Source organism: Phascolarctos cinereus, unplaced genomic scaffold (assembly GCF_003287225.1).
Source record: "Phascolarctos cinereus isolate Bilbo 61053 unplaced genomic scaffold, phaCin_HiC Scaffold_2;HRSCAF=192, whole genome shotgun sequence".
NCBI classification, from domain to species: domain Eukaryota; kingdom Metazoa; phylum Chordata; class Mammalia; order Diprotodontia; family Phascolarctidae; genus Phascolarctos; species Phascolarctos cinereus.
This window is the reverse complement of record NW_027555625.1, coordinates 330,222,857-330,243,068: the sequence shown is the minus strand read 5'-3', so window position 1 is coordinate 330,243,068 and position 20,212 is coordinate 330,222,857. Positions and strand designations below refer to the sequence as shown.

The following is a 20,212-nucleotide window of genomic DNA, read 5'->3' as shown; positions in this document are numbered from 1 at the left end:
CTACTGAATTTAAATGGATCTTATATTTTTTTTTAATTTTAAAAAACATTTTTTTAACAAACATTAGAACTATCCTTAACTTGCCTAAACCCAAAGTGCACCTGTACATTTCTCATTCTGGTGAGCTGTGGAACAGCTGTGCACTCTGTGGTTCCTTCTGGTCTATAGACACATACTTCCTCCCACATCCCTTACTATTCCTTCCTTTTCATTATGGAATACATAATGAAACTATCTCTTACATGAAGCCTTTCTTGATGCCCCCATCTGGTAGTGCATGCATTAATATGTGTGTGTGTGTGTGTGTGTGTGTGTGTGTGTAATGTGTATGTATGTATGTATTCTTTTCCCTGGTAGAATATATGTTTCTTAGGGGCAGGGACTATTTTATTTTTAAATTTGTGACTCTAGTGACTAGCACAGTACTTGACACATAGTAGGTGCTTAATTAATACCTGATGATTGATTAATCTAAACTGGGGCATTTTTTTTTCTCTGTGGGCTTATAATCGGATCAGCTCTGACTTTCCCTCTCCTTCATCTTCTCCCTGCATTTCTGCTTTAGTGGGTGTCCTATTGACTTAAAATGTGGTCCTCTTCTTGAAGCTAATTTGAACTGGCCTCGTAATGGGAGAAAAGAGAGTGGAAGTAATGAAGGGCAAAGAGGTTAGTTCCTATTCCTGCCTGGTAACCTTTGAAGGCTAGCAGGAGTTAGCCACATCTTCCACCTACCTCCCCTCAGGACACTAAGCCTGGCTACGGTTAGCCTGGCTTCTCCCTCTCCCTTTAATCATGTTAATGACTGCTTTTAGGCAATCTGCTAAGCCTAATTTTCCTTGCTATGTTGTGACTTTCATGAATTCTGGGGAGGCACAGATGCCTACCCTGATTAACTTGGATGGGCCCAAAAAAACTTCAAAAGGAAAGAGAATCATCAATGTTGCTCTGATGAGAGAAACTATACTAAAGTGAAACCATCAGGATTTTGACAGCTGGAGTCAGGAAACTTGGCCACACTCCAACCATCTGTGTGACCCGGAAGAAGTCACTTCAACTTACTAGCCTTCAATTTCTTCCTCATCAATAAAATAAGGGGATAGTGCCAAGAGGTCTTGTAGTTATGACTTGCTACATTCTACTTTACAGTCCCTTCTAGTTCTCATACTCTGTGTTCTAAGACCTCTTTTAGCTCTGCCAATCTAGGTCCTAGATGTGGGAAAAGGCTAGAATTTGGTTCATAATATTATTCTGAACTGAGGGTCCAAAAGCACGTCTTTTAAAACTCATCTCAAAAGGGGAAAACTTATCTCAAGGGGGTTAGAGGTGACAGCATCAAGTAGGATTCTTATCCCATAGAACAGCTGAGTCTATGAGGCATGACTTATGAGAGCAATTTCTGGGACAAGAGAGGTCAGGGCTGTGACTAGAGAAGGAATATTTCCTGCCCTGTCTAGGACAAGGCTATGTAGCTTATGTAATTGTTGAGATAAAGGGGGTAAGGATAGTGGTATAATCATAATAATAATAGAAGAAGGAAAAAGGAGGAGGAGGAGGAGGAAGAAAAAGAAGAAAAAGAAGAAGAGGAAGAAGAAGATGAAAATAGAGACAAAGACAGAGTCATATGCCATGTATAAGGGGAGAAAAGGGACTACTTACCATCCTCCGTGAAGATGGGAGCTGTGTGTAAGTAGTGGGTGATGTTGGGATCTTGTTCAAATGGGCATTCCACTTGTTTCCATGTTATAAATTCCCCAACTTGTTTAGCCAGCTCCAGAAATTTCTAGGAGGAATGATTTTTTAAAAAAAGTTGATAGGACACAAATATAAACTTCTTGGTTTGGCATTTAAAGTCCTTCACAGTTGGGCTCCAGCTTACCTTTCTAGTCTTACTATGCATTATTCCCCTTTGTGGACTCTATTGTCTGGCCACCCTGGCCTCCTTGTTGGCATTTTATCCCATCTTGAGCCTTCGCACACACAGACCGTTTCCCCATGCCTGGCATGCACTTCTGCCTTGCCTCTGTCTCTTACAATTCCTGGCTTCCTCCAAAGCTTAGCTTAAGAACTATCTCTTACATGAAGCCTTTCTTGATGCCCCCATCTGGTAGTGCATGCATTAATGTGTGTGTGTGTGTGTTGTTGTGTGTGTGTGTGTGTGTAATGTGTATGAATGTATGTATTCTTTTCCCTGGTAGAATATATGTTTCTTAGGGGCAGGGACTATTTTATTTTTAAATTTGTGACTCTAGTGACTAGCACAGTACTTGACACATAGTAGGTGCTTAATTAATACCTGATGATTGATTAATCTAAACTCTTTATCTTCTATAACTTGTCTAGCAAAAACTGAAAAATTCACATCAGATTGAATAATGTTCAAGAAATCCATTGAGAAACTACATTAAATGACTTCTACTCCAGAAATGCACAAAAGTCAGCAGCCCAATAGGAAAAGAGGATGTCAAAAAAGCCAGTGCCAGCACAGACAAACAATCCCTTCGCCTTCTAAGGTGAGCAGAGAAGGACCAGAGAGAGCCACATGTAACCTGTATGGCTCTTTGTCTAGAGGCAGTAATATATAAGGGGTTCCTTGAGAAAGCTCCAGGGTGGTTGGAAAATTACAACTGAGGTGTTCTCCCCTCCCTTCACCCATAGAACAAAAGGGATTAGTGGGGATGAGATAGTAACCAGTATGAATTTAGGTCAGACTTGGATACACAAGGGCTCTAAGGACCCTACAACTTTGTTCTGTGATGCCAGAAGGGCTCTGAAGGTACAGTGCTCTGAACCTCAAAGATCCAATGTGTCCTAACCCTAGTAGAAGGAGGTGAGGGCAAAACTACAAGTGACCCAAGGGGAGAACAAGCAGGACTGCCCACCCACTGCAAAAGGATAGCGAGGTAGGGGTGTAGAGTTTGGTTTGGTATAAAGCTCCTCTTCAGGAACTAAACATGGAGAAATTGGTAAGCTAATGGAGACATTGATCAATATAAAAAATTGTAATTCTAGAGATAGCCCGAAAAAAGAGAGAATAGCTCTGTACCAATGTAGGAAGTGACTCAAAGAGGGGAAAATGGATTTCTATAAGGACTATGTGAATAATCAGAAGAAATTAGGCCAAGAGATAATAAAATAAAAGATCTTAAGGAAAAAGTGAAGAGGAGAATAAATAACTTAGAAGACAAAGTGGTAAACCTAAACAAAGTAATGGACTCTGTAAAAACCAGAATAGACCAAACAAATCAATGATTCCATGAGAGAGCAAGAAACACTAGAACAAAATAAACAGATTGAAACAAAAGAGAAGAAGAAAATGTAAGCTGATATAAAAAATAACTTATCTAGAAAACAGGTCAAGGAGAGATAATTTAATAATGATCAGATTCCCTAAAAACCGATTAAAAAAAAAACCCTGAATAAGAAATCACAAATAAAAATTGCCCAGATCTGATTTGAAGCCAAAGTAAAGATACAAAGAAACCACTGATCACCTGAAAGAAAACATGAAAAGTTCCAGAAATGTCATAGCCCATATCCAGAGCTTTCATATAAAAGAAAATATTATTAGGCAGCCAGAAAAAAGCAGTTCAAATACCAAGGAACCATAGTCAAAATCATATAAGATGTGGTAGCTTCTAAAAAGAAAAAGAAGGGGGCAGCTAGGTGGCACAATGGATAGAGCACTGGCCCTGAAGTCAGGAGGACCTGAGTTTGAATCCAGCCTCAGACCAAACACTTGACACCTACTAGCTGTGTGACCCTGGGCTAGTCACTTAACACCAATTGTCTTAAAAAAAAACAAAAAGAAAAGATATTGGAATCTAGTACTCCAAAAAGACAAAATAAATAAGTTTATAACCAAGAATGTTACCTTGCAAAAGTGAGCATAATCCGACAGAGGGGGAAAAAAATCCTTAATGGAACAGAGTATTTTTAAGCATTTCTGAGAAAAAGACCAAAGCTAGACAGGAATTTTGAAATTCAAATGAGTCAAGAGAAATCTAGAAAAGTAAATTTATTTGAGCAATTGGAAGGGACTATATGATGTTGTGGTGCTAACATTCTAATGGGGAAGAAGAAACAAGTATCCTTTCAGATCCTTAATATCGCCAAAGAATACTGAAGGAATTAAACAAAAAAAAAACAGAGGATCTGGGGTGGACTGGTTCTGTTCTGAGAACCTGAAGAGGAGAAAGAGAAAAGAACATCAAAGGAAGGAGTATAGCGGTAGAGAGAGGAGGAAGAAGCGGGGTAGAGCTTGCTATTCCTCATAAATGGGAAGTACAAGGAAAAGAGTGTACAAAAGGGATGGGGGACTGGGCATCAGATCAACCTCGCTCTGTCTTAAACAAAGAGGGGCTGAATACATTTACACATACAAACATATACACATACACATATACACACAGTTTGGTGTAGAAACCAAACTCAATAGGGAAGCAAGGAGGGATGTAGATGATGTTAAGAGGGAAGATAGAATACCAGGGAAGAAACAGTCACCAAAAACACTTTTCTGATCCTGAAATGGGGCAGGAGGGGGGTGGGGAATCAAAAGAAGGAGAAAAATTCAAAGACCTGGAATCTAAGGGGTTTCCAATCAATTAGGGAATGGCTGAACAAATTGTATATGAATGTGATGGAATGATACTATGCTGTAAGAAATAACAAAAGGCATTTTTTTCCCAGAGAATCCTGGGTAGTATGAACTAATGCAGAGTGAAGTTCATACAACTCGGAGAACAATTCATGATAGCTAATATTTATATAGAACTCACTGTGCTAAGTGCTTTACAATTATTATCTTATTTTCTCATTCAGTCCTCACAACAACACTGTCAGGTAGGTGATTATTATTGTACTTATTTTACAGGTGGGGAAACTGAGGCAAAAGAGATGAAGTGACACAGCTAGTAAGTGTCTATGGCTGAATTTGAACTCAGATGTTCCTGACACCAGGTCAGAAGCTCTATCCACTGTGCCACTTGGCTGCCCCTGGACATGGATAACTAAACTGAAAAGAAAAATAACTCTGAAAAGCTTAAGAACTCTGATCAACACCATGACTAAGCATGTTTCCAATGGACCTATCATGAACCATATTATCCACCTTGTAACAGAGAGGTGATAGACTCAAGGCACAGGAACAGACATACATTTATAGACATTGACACTAAATGGAATCATTTTGCTCGACTATGTTTATTTGTTATAAGGGTTTTTCTTTTCCTTTTTTTTTAAACTGAGGAGGGGAGGTTTGTTGGGAAAGGATAAGTTAGTAATAGTAACATAAAAAAAAAAGGAAGATGGCAAACACATTTTTTAAGTGCATAGAAGAAAACAAAAGAATGCCACAGAAAGTCCAAACAAGATGGTTTTTGAAAGTATTTTGCGGAATTTCTTACATAGTTTAAAAAAATGAAGCAGCATATAAAGTATTCTTTGGTTTTGTATTTAATTCCCTTTTCGTGTTCTGTTGTGCTCATAGAAATGCTCTTTTTTGAAGGGTATTTAAATTCAAAATAAAAATATCAAACTCTTGATGGACTGTATGTGATCATCGGAGTTCATCTTCTAATGTAAACTGGCTTCCCCCTTACTTAGCTGTGTATTCATCTCAGAAAAAAAGTAATTTCATTTCTCTGAGCCTGTTTTCTCATAAAAAATTTGAACCATCTTGCATTTATTTGTATTGATTATCTTCCCTATAAAGTATATATCTCTATAGGTACTTGTCTCCCTTGATAAAAGACACAGGACCATTTCATTCTTTCTATTTGTAGCCCATAGTGCCCGGTATACAGTAGTCACTTAACAAATGCTTGTGGTTTGATTGCTTTGTTGGGATGATGGAAGCTGAGTTCAATACTGGGCAGAGTGCCAGAGACAGAGAGGTACAGGAGAGGTTTTCAATCTTACTTCAAAGTTGACGTGTCCATTTGGAAGGCGGTTGGCACATCCTTCATTCAAAAAGTATATGTCTTTGATTAGCAGGCTGAAGAAAGGAATGACTATCTGTAAAGGAAAGGAGAGAGGAGTCAGTTTTACTGAGGATTTTCCATCAGAAAGAGAGAGTCAGCTGAAAGAAAAAAAAAGTTACTAAAACTTTTCTACCTCATGCAACAGAAGTTTGACAAGTAGCTGTCAAAATTTGTTTGCTCTCATAAATTACAGCCAAATGCTGAAACAATGACAATCATGCCTTGTGTACAGCCCTTCAGAGTTTATAAATCACCTTCCATTCACCATCACCAGTAGCTCCTCATAGTGACCTTAGAATCAGAACTGCTACAAACCTTTTAGAGGCTGAAAGCAGCATGAAAAATACCCTTAAATCTACCTTTTTAGAAAAAAATTAAAATTTTTTAGTTCAAAATTCTCTCTTCCCTTCTCCCTTCCCCACCTATTGAGAAGACAAGAAATGTGATACCTGTTATACATATGGTTGTGCAAAACATATTTCCACATAAGCCATGTTGTAGATGGAAGAAGAAAAATAAACAAAGAGGGGGAAAAGTATGCTTCAATATGTACTTAATTCTCTCTCTCTCTCTCTCTCTCTCTGGAGGTAGATAGCATTTTTTATCATGGGTCCTTTGGAATCGTCATGGATCACTGTACTGATCAGAGTTGCTAAGTCACAAGTGATTATTGTTACAATATTGTTCCTGTGTATAATGCTCTGGTTCTGCTCACTTCACTTTGTATCAGTTTATAGAAATCTTCCCAGGTTTTTCGAACACTACCCTACTCATCATTTCTTATAGCACAACAGAATTTCATCAAAATCACACATCAGAACTTATTCAGCCATTCTCCAATTGATGGGCATCCCCTCAATTTCCAATTCTTAGCCACCACAAAAGAGCTGCTATAAATATTTAAATCTACTTTTTATGAAAATTCAGTTGGGGTGAGGGAAACAGACCCAGAGATCTAGCAGGGCCACTGCACTATAGAGGAGAACTCACTTGGGGCATGGTAGAAGGTGGGCATGTTTTGTATTCCATCTGGGAGTCTCCTACTCTTAACTAATTATTACTGAGCTAAGCTTAGCTGTTTCTGTGCTGCTGAATGAGTAGAAGTGGCAGCTTCTCTTAATTTTACCACCCTCAAGCAAAGGTCCCGCTGTCCCACCCTACTTATAGTTCTGCCCAGGAAGTAGGCAAGGGATTATTGTCTTTATTTGACAGTTGAAGAAACTGAGTCTTAGAAAGGAGAAAGTGATATGTTCAGTTTCATACAAGGTTAGTCAGTGTCAGAGTCAGCACTTGGAAATAGATTTTCAGACTCTTGATCGATGAAACTTGTTCCCAACAATGACAAGGCTTCTGGGATATTCCTCCACCTTATCAACTGGCTCTAGGGAATACGTTTAAGAAATGTAAGCAAAAAACGGTTATAGAGCTTATAATGCAGTGTTTGTGAGTTCACTTATCTTCAGCCCACATGCTCTGAATAGGGATTTGCTTAAGGGCATTCAGGGACCTAAAGATTTAAAATTCGAAGGGACTATGGAGATAATATAATTCAACTCTTTCATTTTTACTGATGAGGAAATTATGGCCCACAGAAGTTGAATGAATGAATTTTATCGTTGGATTGTTTGAGTCATGTTTGGCTCTTTGTGATCTCATTTGGGAAATTCCCGGCAGAAATACAGGAGTGGTATGCCATTTTCTTCTCCAACTCATTTTACAGATTTGGAAACTGAGGGAAACAAGGTTCAGTGACTTACCCAGGGTCACACAGCTAGTAAACATCTGAGGCAGGATTTGAACTCAGAAAGATGAGTTGTCCAGAAACTCTATCCACTGTACCACCTAGCTGCCCAATGAATGAATAAAGCATCTTACTATGTGCAAAGTACTGTGCTATGTCCTGGGGATACACACAGAAAACACCACTGTCAGGGAGCCCATGTTCTAATGAGTAAGACAATCCATATGGAAAGTTTCAGCGGTAAGTCAGATGAGAAAGTCCTGTGGTCCTTAGGGTACAGGGGCAAACAAGACAATGTTTCATCTTTGACTTCATTATTTAAAGCCACTATTTCCAGGGTTCTTGGGAATTTGTTAAGTGACACAAGTCACACAAGTAGTAAGTGGCAGTACTAGGATTTGAACACAGGTCCTCTGGCCTCTAATCCAGTATACTTGTCACTATAAGAACCTAGCACTCTATACAGTCTCCCTAAACCTACCAGCCTGAGTACCTACTCACAGCTGGAACTGAATTGTCCTCTGGGACTCTGTAACACAAGTCAAATTCTACCAGCTAAAGCATGTGAGATAGAGAAGGCCCAGGCAGGTCTGCCCTGCTGCCCACAGCAAGTGGTATTATGAACATTCGCCTTGTAGCCTACTGTAATAATAACACCTCATTGTGTGTATCAGCAAGGAGAACAAAGTCCACCTCTATAGACTCAGGTAAGAATGCACGGGAAATTCTGGGGCCCTGGGTAAAAGAGTGGGAGGCAGGGGGCAGCTAGGGGGCATAATAGAGCACCGGCCCTAGAGTCAGGAGGACCTGAGTTCAAATCCAGCCTCAGACACTTGACACTTACTAGCTGTGTGACCCTGGGCAAGTCACTTAACCCCATTGCCTAGCAAAAAACAAAAACAAAAAAAAGAGTGGGAGGTGGCCATCACAACTTGTCAATCAAGATTTGTGGAACCCAGACTGAGTGTGCACAAGCTCTGGAGTCAGACGTTGTTGTTGTTGTTTAATCATTTCAGTCACGTCCCACTCTTCATGACCTCATTTGGGGTTTTCTTGGCAAAGATACTGGAGTAGTTTGCCATTTCCTGCTCCAGTTCATTTTACAGATGAGGAAATTGAGGAAAACAGGGTTAAGTGACCTGACCAAGGTAACACATACTAATAAGTGTCTGAGGCCGGATTTGAACTCAGAAAGGTGAGTCTTTTTGACTTCAAACTTGGCACTCTAAGCACTGTGCTGCCTAGCTGCCCCAGAGTCAGACAGTATAGGTTCAAATATTCCCTCTGACACTTACCACCTGTGGAACCTTGGACAAGTCATCTAATTTCCCTGGGCCTCAGTTTTCTCATGTACAAATTGAGGATGATAACAAAGTATTTCTATACTATTTTAGGATTTGTAAATGCTTGATGTATATTAACACTGTGACACAGATACTATTATTATTCCTATTTTACAGATGAGGAAATCAAGGCTGAGAGAGATTAATTTTTTAATTTTACAGACGGGGACTGAGGCCCAGAATGGGGAAAGGGCGTGACCAAGGTCACACAGGCAGTCATGAGGAAAGCTGAGATTCAAACCCAGACGATCTGGCACCTAACCCTGCACTCTTTTCACTGAACCATACTGGATTATTGACACCCCCAATGTGTTCATCTCTAAAACAATGAATGAAAAGTATTTATTTTTAGTTTTCAATATTCACTTCCACAAAATTTTGAGTTACAAATTTTCTCCCTCTCTACCCTTATCCCACCCCAAGACAGTGTGAATTCTAAAGACCCCTTCCCCCAATTTGCTCTCCCTTCTATCACCCCCTTATCCCCTTCCCCTTCTATTTTTCTACAGGGCAGGATAGATTTCTATACCCCATTGCCTGTATCTTATTTCCCAGCTGCATGTGAAAACAATTTTTAACATTTGTTTTTAAAACTTTAGGTTCCAAATTCTCTCCCTTCCTCCTTCCCCACCCACCCTCATTGAGAAGCCAAGCAACTCAATATAGGTTATACATGTGTAGTCATGCAAAATACTTCCATAATAGTCATGTTGTGAAAAACTAAATATATTTCCCTTCATCCTATCCTGCCTCCCATTTTTTCTATTCTCTCCTTTGACCCTGTCCTTCCTCAAAAGTGTTTGCTTCCGGTTACCCCTCCCCCAACCTGCCCTCCCTTCTATTATCCCTCTCCTCTTATCCCCTTCCCCCCTATTTTCCCATGGGGTAAGACAGATTTCCATACCCGATTGAGTGTATATGTTATTCCTTCCTTAAGCCAAATCCAATGAAAGTAAGATTCATTCATTCTCTCTCACCTCCCCCTACTTCCACTTAACTGTAAAAGCTTTTTCTTGTCTGTTTTATGTGAGATAATTTATTCCATTCTACCTCTCCCTTTCTCCTTCTCCCAGTACAGTACATTCCTCTCTTACCCCTTATTTGTCTTTTTTAGATATCATCCTATCATCCCTTCATATTCAACTCACCCTGTGCCCTCTGTCTATACATATATATATATATATATATATATATATATATATATTATATATATATATATATATGTATATATATATATATATATAAAATTTTTTTTCCCCTCCTACTACCCTAATACTGACAAAGATCTCATGAGTTACAAATACCATCTTTCCATGTAGGAATGTAAACAGTTCAACTTTTATAAGTCCCTTATGATTTCTCTTTCCTGTTTACCTTTTCATGCTTTTCTTGAGTCTTGTATTTGAAAGTCAGTTTTTCTATTTAGCTCTGGCTTCTCAAGAATGCCTTAAATTCCTTTGAGTCATTGAATATCAATTTTTTTCCCTCATTGATTACACTCAGTCTTGCTGGGTAGGTGATTCTTGATCCTAATCCTCATTCCTTTGATTCTTGGCTGTAATCCTATCTCCTTTGACCTCCAGAATATTATATTCCGAGCCCTCTGGTCTCTTGAAGCTGCTAAATCTTGTGTTATTCTGGTTGTGTTTCCACAATACTTGAATTGTTTCTTTCTGGCTGCCTGCAATATTTTCTCCTTGACCTGGGTACTCTGGAATTTGGCTACAATATTCCCCTTCTAATCAGCCACTTGATCTCCCCACCATCTGTGGGCTGAGAGCTCTGGTAGCAGCCGCTGCCCCAGGGCTGTGCCAGGACTGGGGCCTGACTGAGCTCCTCTCTCACCACGGTCTGACAGACCTTTCCTATTGACCTTCTAAGTCGTCTTTGGCATTTGTGGGTTGAGAAGTCTGGAAACTGCCACAGTGATTCAGTCCCCTGAGGCCTGCTACAGGTTTGCTGAGTCCCGGTTCTTTGCCTGTGTAGCCCACACTGAACTGTGCTCCTCTCTCAGCCCATCACAACAGACCTTTCCCATCAACCATCCAGGCTGTCTTGGGCTGGAAATTTGTTTCACTCTGTCTTTTTGTGGGTTCTGCTGCTGTAGAATTTGTTTAGATTTTTTACAGGTATTTGGAGGAGTTTGAGGGAGAGCGCAAGTCACCGCTTTTACTCCACCATCTTGGCTCTGCCCCCTGAAAAGTATTGCATGCCTAATATGTGCCAACCACTGCTAAGGGGAAATAAGTACAATAAGTATAAAATCAAGACAATTTCTGGCCTCAAGGAGTTTGAACTCTGATAGGGAGAGACACCACCTATGGGGAGCTAGGGCTGAAAAGAAGAGATGGTCAGGAAGAGATGCAGTACTTCGGTTCCAGGCTCACCTATCAGAGTCCAGGGACCCAGGGTGGAATATAGGCAGCTTCCTTTGGAGGCGGCCAGGAAGTGTGGTGGCCTGGCTCCATCAGAGAAGATAGTGCATCAGTGAATGATGTTAGGGCCAGATAAGAAGGATTTGACAGCAAATCATAAATTGGAAATTGTGCTGAAATGGTATAAGGGGGGAGACAGTTGAATTTAGAGTCAGAAGCGGGAAGCAGCTAGGTGGTGGAGTGGACAGAGTGCCAGGCCCGGAGTCAGGAAGATCCACCTTTCTGGGTTCAAATCTGGCCTCAGACACTTACTAGTTGTGTGACCTCGCTTGCTTCAGTTTTCTCATCTGTAAAATGAGCTGGAGAAGGAAATGGCAAACCTTTGCCAAGAAAATCCCAAATGCAGTCACGAAGAGTTGAACACGGCTGAAATGACTGAATAACAACAGCAACAGTAAGAGTCAGAAAACCTGGTCTTGAGCCCCAGCTCTGCCATCCTGTGTGATGTCACTTAACCACTCTGGGCCTCAGTTTTCTCATGTGTAAAATGAGAGGGTTAGGCTAGATGACCTTTAAGCTCCCTCTCAGCCCTATATTTATGATACCGTGATCCCTCTCCAGTCCTCAGTTTCCCCAAGTATAAAAGCAAAGAATTTGGACTAGATGGTCTCTTGGGGCCCTTGTGCCTCTAATGATCTACAGTCTGACTGCAGGCAGGCTTAATGAGTAGTCAGTTTAGAAGAATCCACAACTACTCAGTCCTTTTCCATGGTAAGAGGGTCATTTGACACTTACATGGTTCAAATCAAGCTCCCACATTAGGAAATAGTGGCTGGGTCCCTCTCTTGAACTTGGACAATAATGTGGTATCTGTAGCAGCCTCTACCCAAGATTCATTCTTCCCCTGCCTGCCTCCTTCTAAGCCCTGTTTAAAATTCCATGCACGCCAAGGGCCCTTGCTAGTCTGCTCATGTGCTCCTTCAGAAGCACGGCCCATCTGCATGTCAAATTAACCAATCAATTAGAGCCTTAAGTTATTCATCTCACAGGTTCTGCTCTGAAAAGCTACCCCGGGCTTTATCTCAATCTTTTGTGCGAAGCTCTTAAAAAAAAAAAGCATTCAAATCCCAAACTCAACAGGCTGAGTAATTTAAAACTGCATAACAAATGCAGGGTTCTCAATAGCCATAAAAATTAATATTCTGAGATGTAGACACTTGTTCAGTGGAGCTGAGCTGGTTAGAATCAGCACTTTCTTGAAATTCAAATTCAAAATTCTGGTGATCTCCAAAATGAAGGACAAGTGACGGGCAATTCCTCCCTCCTCCTAAACAAACAAGCAAATGAACCCAAACCGAATTTCTTTGGGGTCAAGCACGATCTTTATAATTCTACAACATGTAGTTTTAATTGTTTTCTGATGGTTGTTCTTTGTTGTAGTACATTGTTTATATTGCTGTAGTGATCTTGTATATTATGTTCCTGCCTCTGCTCACTTTACTTTGAATCAGTTCATGGAAGTCTTTCCAAACTTCTCTACAGTCATCATGTTTGTGGTTTCTTACAGCACGGTAAAGGGCATCTAAGTGGTGCAGTGAATAGAGTGCTGGGCCTGGAGTCAGGAAGACTCAAATTCTAAGTTCAAATCCGGATACCTACTAGCTGTGTGACCCTGGACAAGTCACTTAACTCTGTTTATCTCAGTTTCCTCATCTATAAAATGAGCTGGAGAAGGACACTACTCCAGTATCTATCCAGTATACCCAAATGAGGTCACAAAGAGTCATACACACCTGAAAACAAGGGAACAACAACAGCACAGGAATATTTCATTATATTCCTGTACTATTTTACCACAAAAAATTCTGCTATAAATATTTCGAGGTATATGGGGCCTTTGTTCTTATCAATGACCTCCTTGGGATTGTAGAATCTCTGGATCAAAGGGCATGGACATTTTATTTTATATGCATAATTCTAAATTGCATTTAGAATGGTTAGATTGATTCACAGCTCCACCAACAATGTACCAGCAAGCTTATCTTCCTATAACCTCTCTAACAATGACTATTCCCATCTTCACCTACATTTACATACACTGGGGCAAAAAAGAAATGTCACCACAATCAGTTTAGCTAGCCATTCTGTCCCTCTAGCATGAGCATCTTCTATATTACCAGGCCTCTATTATTCTTTTAATGACTCAGACAGCAGCTCCTGCCTTAGGCAGAATCATAGAATCATAAGAGACCCCAGAAGCCCTCCAGTTCAACTCATCCCTCTGCAACAACACTATGCCCTTACCTCAAGCTGAAATCTTCTCTTCAATGTGAATGCCCTGCTCCTCATTCTGCTCTCCGAAGCCAAGAAGAGTCCGTTTAATTGCTCTTCCGTGTGATAACTTCTCAAATATTCAAACACAATTATTGATGACCATGTCCCTGCCATGTCTCCTCTTCTCTAGGCTGAACATCAACAGATCTTTCAACTGACCCTCCTAAGACATGGTCACCGATTCTCTTACCATCTTGGCTGCCTTCTCCAGGCCCATTGTTCTAGCCTATCGAGATCTTTCTGGATCCTGACATTGAACAACAGCTATTCTTCCAGCTCTGGGTCATCTGAAAATGAACAAGCAGTGTGGTATGGTGGAAGGAGTGCTAGATTTGGGCCTGGGTTCAAATTCTAGTTCTTCTACTTGCTATGGCAGGTAAGTAGTCACTTAACCTCTCTGACTTTCAGTTTCCTCATCTATAAAGTGTGGGTAACAATAATTACACCAGGGGAAAGAAGGAAATAAGCCCATAATATGCCAGACACTTTGCTAAATGCTTTACAAATATTATCTTTTTTTTTGATCCTCACAACAGCCCTGTGAGATAGGTGCTATTATTATCCCCATTTTACAGTTGTGGAAACAGGCAGGCAGAGGCGAAATGACTTGCCTAGGACCACACAGCTAGTAAATGCCTGAGGTCAGATTTGAACTTGCCTCTTCCTGATTTTAGGCCCAGTACTGTATCTACTGTACTACCCAGCTGCTTTCTGACCTACCAACCTCACAGGTTTGTTATGAGGAAAGTGTTTTGTAAACCTCATGGTATTATAGAAAAATATAAGCTATTATTCTATGTCTTTATCCAAGTCATTGATTTGAAAAAAAAAAAAAGCTCAAAATCACAGGACTGAAACCTGATCTACTCCTTTAGAGGCCTCCTTCTAAGCTGGCATTGACCTATTAGATAAGTCATCTAGTCCAATCCCCTCAACTGGAGCCCATGAAGTTAAATGACTTGATCGCAATCACACAGACAGTAAGTGGCAGAGCAGATCTGAATCCCAGGCCTTTGACTCCAAATCCAGGACTATTTCCACTATAACAGCCTCCTAATGATTACTCTTTGAGTCTGGTTGTTCAACCAACACCCTGAGAGTGAGATATCTCTGAGGCTCAGTAACCTCGTCTTTTGTTAGCAGGCTCTATCGCCCCTTTGTGTTCTCCCCATGCTGTTCCCAAAGTGATCTTTTGAAGGCATGGGAATAACCACGTCAGCACAGTTGGGTAGCACAGTGCCAGGCTTAGAATCAGGAAAACTCATTTTCATGAATGAAAATCCAGCCTCAGACACTTATGAGTGACCCTGGGCAAGTCACTTAACTCTGTCTGCCTTAGTTTCCTCATCTGTAAAATGAGCTAGAGAAAGAAATGCCAAACCACTCCAGTATCTTTACCAAGAAAACTCCAAATGGGGTTATGGAAAGTCAGACACAACTGAAATGACTCAAAACCAACATGACCACATCATTCTTCTATTCAATAAATTCCATTGATTCCTCATTTATTCTGGAGTCAAATACAAATTCCTCTGTTTAGTACTTAGAGCCCTTTCTAATCTGGCTCTGACCTGTTTTTTTCTGGTATTACTATATATTATTATACATCTCACACGCTATGGTCCACCAAATTGGTTTTCTTGCTGTTCCTTACACAGGATACTACATTTTTTATCTCCACATCTTTGTAGGGGCTGGACATTCCATGCCTGGATGCATGGAATTGGTTGCTGTCCTTTGTTCTCGAAGAAGACCAAAATGACATCACTATTCCGGAATGACATTACAGTGTGTCCGACTGTGGCCGATCAGCCCAAAAGAAGCTTGGCACGCTCTACCACAGATCTGGCACAAATACCCCATGTGAACATTTGGGGTGGATTCTCTACATTTGCATATCTCGCGTTACTTTTGACCTTATATAGTAAACTTTTCTAGACCTCCTCTCCCCCCCAATTATCTTGTGTTTCTTTTGTATATTTCTTGTAGATACTCTTATGTGTGTGTTTTTTCCTCTAATAGAATGTAAGATCCTTGCGGGCAGAAGCTATTTAAGTTTTGTCTGTGTTTCATAGTTTGGTAGGTAGGTGATGCAGTGGGTAAAGTGCTAGGCTTGTAGTCAAAAAGACTTGAGTTCAAAGCTGACTTCGGACATTTATTAGCTGTGTGACTATAGGCAATTAACAACTTTTTTTTGCTTCAGTTTCCTCATCTATAAAGTGGGAATAATAATAGCATCTATCTCCCAGGGTTCTTATGAGGATAAAATGAGATAATATCTGTAAAGCAAACCTTAAAGTGTTACATAAATGCTACTTATCATTATTCATTGTTATTATTGCTATGATTATACCTAGGACTAACACAGCACTTAACACATAGGAGATCCTTAATAAGTGCTTACTGATTGACTGATTCATGACTGATTCAGTTCATTCTTAACTGAATACTACACTTCCTCTTCACCAGGATACAGAGAGTTTTTACTCGATCCTCATCCCTGTGTGCCTGAGTACTACCATGGGATAGTGGATCCCTGGATTTGGAGTCAAAAAGACCTGGATTCAAATCCTACCTCAGATACTAGGTATCTGGGTAATTCACTAATTCTCTCTCAGACTCAGTTTCCTCATCTATAAATATCAGGCAGGATAATAGTACCTACCTCACAGAGTTACACGTGTGTGTGTGTGTGTGTGTGTGTGTGTGTATGTACATAAAGTTCTTTGCAGACCTATAAATGCTAGCTATTATGAGTTAAAAACAAATTAGAAGGAAAAAGGAAGGGACTATGCATAGGAATATAGGTACCTGAGCTAGGAATACCTGCTCCAGAGGATCATTTGTTAGACGGGGATGGATTTTTTTGTCCAGTTGTACTGAAATTAGAGGGCAGCTAGGTGTTACAGCAAATAGACCACTGGGTCTGAAGTCAGGAAGACTCCTCTTCCCAAGTTCAAATTGAGCCTTAAGCACTTACTAGCTGTGTGACCCTGGGAAGTCACTTCACCCTGTTTTCCTCAATTTCCTTATCTGTTAAATGAACTGGAGAAGGAAATGGCAAACCTCTCCACTATCTTTGCCAAGAAAACCCCAACTGGGGTCACAAAGAGTCAGATACTGCTGAATAACAGCTGAGATCAGGGGAAGGGAACAATAACATTCATTATGTGCCAGGCACTATGCTGAGCACTTTACAATTATTACCTCATTTGAACCTCACAACAACCCTAAAGGGTAGGTGCTATTGTGATCCCTATTTAATAATTAAGGAAACTAAGCCACACAAATGTCAGAGGCTGGGATTTGAACTCAGGTTTTCCTGACCCCAGCACTCTATCCACTGTGCTATACAGCTGCCTCCATACCATGTATGAGTCTCTGTCCAACTGAGAAAGCGGGTTAAAAAATATGACTTTGTTCTCCCTGGCCAGGATGACTTAGGAGTAACGTCATGGCATACTGTAAAACACCTGGGGGTCAAAGTCAGGACAATGGGAGCCAGGCCATCTTTAACCTTCTTCTTTAACCTGGGGCAAGCTATTGGGCCTCAATTCCCCCATCTGTAAAATGAGAAGGCTAGATAAGGACCCTTTCATCCCTAAATCTATAGCGCTTTGAAGGGGAACTCATTATCTCCTGGGATATCCCATGATATTTTGTGGCAGCTCTAATTGTCAGGAAGTTTTTCTCAACATGGGAGCCAAATTTTTCCTTTTTATTTTACTTTCTCCCACTGTTCCTCACGTGGCCCTCTATGGTCAAACAGGACAAGTCTCACCCTTCTTTCCCTGGAGAGCCCTTCAAATATTTGAATAAAGCTAGGACATCTCCCCTTCCCCTAAGTCTTCTCTTCTCCAGGCTAACGTGCCCTGGTCCTTCCAAGCAATCCTTCACTGACATGGCTACAGGGGATTCTGAGGATAGCAGAGGGACTGAGAAGAAGGCCTTTCAGAATCTCCTAGCATCCTCTGCTCTCATACTCTTATGATCAGCCATGGCTGCTCCAGGTGTCTGGAGGGAGGAGGGGACACATGTTTGCAGAATAAAGTAGGTCATAGGGTAGACAAATGAAGTCCATTGTGTAGAGATGGGCCATTCGTGAATCACTCAAGAGGAAAAATTGAAATTCTGGCTCCAGATCCCTTCTGACAGTTAAAGACACCAGCTGGTTCTAAACGAGACTGTAAACAAATCTGCTGAGCCTAACTCACTGGGCATGAGGTCGCCTGAAGTGGAGATTCAGAATTTTCACAGGGGCTTTGTCCTATTATGTTTTCAAGGGGGAGAAATGAGACCATGCAGTTTGCTGCAGACTTTCTTATACCATGATAGGTATCAAATGGGAAAGTGACAAATATCTCTAGAAGCACGGTGTTACTCAAAAGGAAGGGCTTTGCTACATATAGATCAGTGGGACCATTTAAAACTGGAGGGAAATCATACTAGGCCCCAATTCCTCTCCACTCCTTCCTGCCTTGGTGAGACCACTGGGGGAAGCTGAAAGGACAAACTGAATAAATCATCTGCAGGTAGTGTCAGCCAACGGTTTAGCCTTGGTACTCAGATCCACAGCTCCTCTGGAGGGGCTAAGCTAGAATTGTCCAACCTGGTGGCTCTACCTGGGTTGGTCAGAGCTCATATAGAAGGATGATAGATTTAAAGCTGGACCTTAGAGGTGGAGTCCTACTCCCCCCCCATTTTACAGATGAGGAAAGTGAGGCTCCGAGGTTAAGTGACTTTTTCAGAGTCACACTGCTAGTAAATGTCTGAGACAGGTTTCAAACCTGCATCTTCCTGACTCAAATCCAGGACTCTTAATCCACTGTATCATGTTGCTGTTAAGGTGTGCAAAGCAGTTTCTTCAGACCAATCCTGTGAGGTAGGTCCTGCAGGTCTGAGTTTCCTGATTTTTCAGATTGGGAAACTGAGGTTGAGAAAAGCAAAGAGAATGCTCCAGTGGAAAGAGTGCTGGATTTGACCTCAGAAGATCTAGGTTAGACTCAAGGCTACTTCATGTACTACTATCTGACTGTAGGCAAGTCATTTTCTCTTCTCTGGCCCTCAGTTTCCTCATCTGTAAGGTGAGGAGATTGGACTAGATGGTCTCAAAGGTTCCTTTCCAATGTAAGTTCTATGATTCTATGGATTTCCTCAGTCACCCAGCTAGTAAGTGTCAGAGCTCAGAATCAAACACAGGTCTCCTGATTCCAAACCCAGGGCTGTCCCCACTCAGCTTGACTACTCCATGGAAATACAGCCCCCAGCACTTGCTGTGGATGTTTATTTGCTTTAGGTCTCATGGACAGGGTGGCTTGGAGCAATTCAGTCCTCCCTCACACTTACCTTCTCTCTGTTGCTGTGGGCAGTGAGAGATCTATGGGCTGCCCCTCTCAGTGCTGTCCGGTAGTTATAGAAATTGCCCGTGGGGTCCATCTGGTGCTGGAAACAAAACCGGAAAAGACCCCATTTACTCCAGTAACATGCCTGGGTGGTTGGGTTTGCTTATAGCTCAAAAAGGCAGTGCTTAAAGCATATTCAGAGACCACAGTCAGGATGCAGGGCCTCCTTTCTCTTTACCTCAAGGATGAAAAACTTGGCTGTCTTCACTTTGGACCATGTCTTCTTTAGCCTGGAGACAGGGCTCATGTTCATGCCCGCTGGAAGAGAGACATGAGGGAGAGGAAAAGGGGGTCACTCAGTTGCCTGCCTCCTCTTCCTCACCGCCAGGTAAATGCCACATTTAGAGGCAGCTACTCACAGATGATTGCCATCAGTGAATTGAAATTCCCAATGTTGAAGCACTCCCGAGCCACATCGATGAAGAACTCAATCACTTGAGCTCTCTGCTTCTTTTTGGCTGGCTAAAGAAAAGCAAAGACAGGAGCACCTGCTGTCAGGGATGTAAGACTAGATCTCTAAAGCCAATTGGAAAGTGGCATCTTCTGCGTACTACCTGTGTGGCCTTGGGCAAGTTATTCAGCCTCTCTGGACCTAGTTTCTTATTAGTTAAGTAAGGAGATGGAGCTCTAAAGTCTTTTCAATGAATTTGGGACTACCATGGATCTTAACAGAGATAATGGTTCACTGAACACCGTCAGGCAAGGCTGGCAGAATCTGGATGCCTTCTGCTGTGGTCAAATTAGGCTTCTGGGGACTCTTTGCTTATTGAAGCAAAGACTCATTCCTGGGCTTGCTTATTTCTGGACCCTGAGGGGCTGAATAGAACAAGGTTGGGGGTGGGGGTGGGTTTCCTCCAGTGGTGGGGCCGTTTTGCTTACCATGCAGATTTCAGTTGCCACAAGGTAACACAGACGGTTGAACCATTTCACATAGGCTTCAAGGTTATTTGTTTTGTTCTGGTCACTGAAACAAGACTGGAAAGAAGATGCATGTATTATTTAGAGATGCTGGCATTGCTCAAAACACAGAGGCAGGAGG

General features: G+C 41.3%; 1 protein-coding gene across 1 annotated transcript in view; it reads right to left on the bottom strand.

The window, feature by feature from the left end:
• The window catches only part of RASGEF1C (RasGEF domain family member 1C), an 83,447-nt gene that overhangs the window by 6,026 nt on the left and 57,209 nt on the right, over positions 1–20,212 (bottom strand). The window contains exons 6-11 of the mRNA XM_020998838.2: positions 20,053–20,148; positions 19,533–19,635; positions 19,352–19,431; positions 19,118–19,213; positions 5,917–6,012; positions 1,657–1,780 (exon numbers count right to left, since the gene is read on the bottom strand). Of these exons, the coding sequence (XP_020854497.1) occupies positions 1,657–1,780; positions 5,917–6,012; positions 19,118–19,213; positions 19,352–19,431; positions 19,533–19,635; positions 20,053–20,148 (595 nt within the window). The remainder of the gene's footprint in view (positions 1–1,656; positions 1,781–5,916; positions 6,013–19,117; positions 19,214–19,351; positions 19,432–19,532; positions 19,636–20,052; positions 20,149–20,212) is intronic.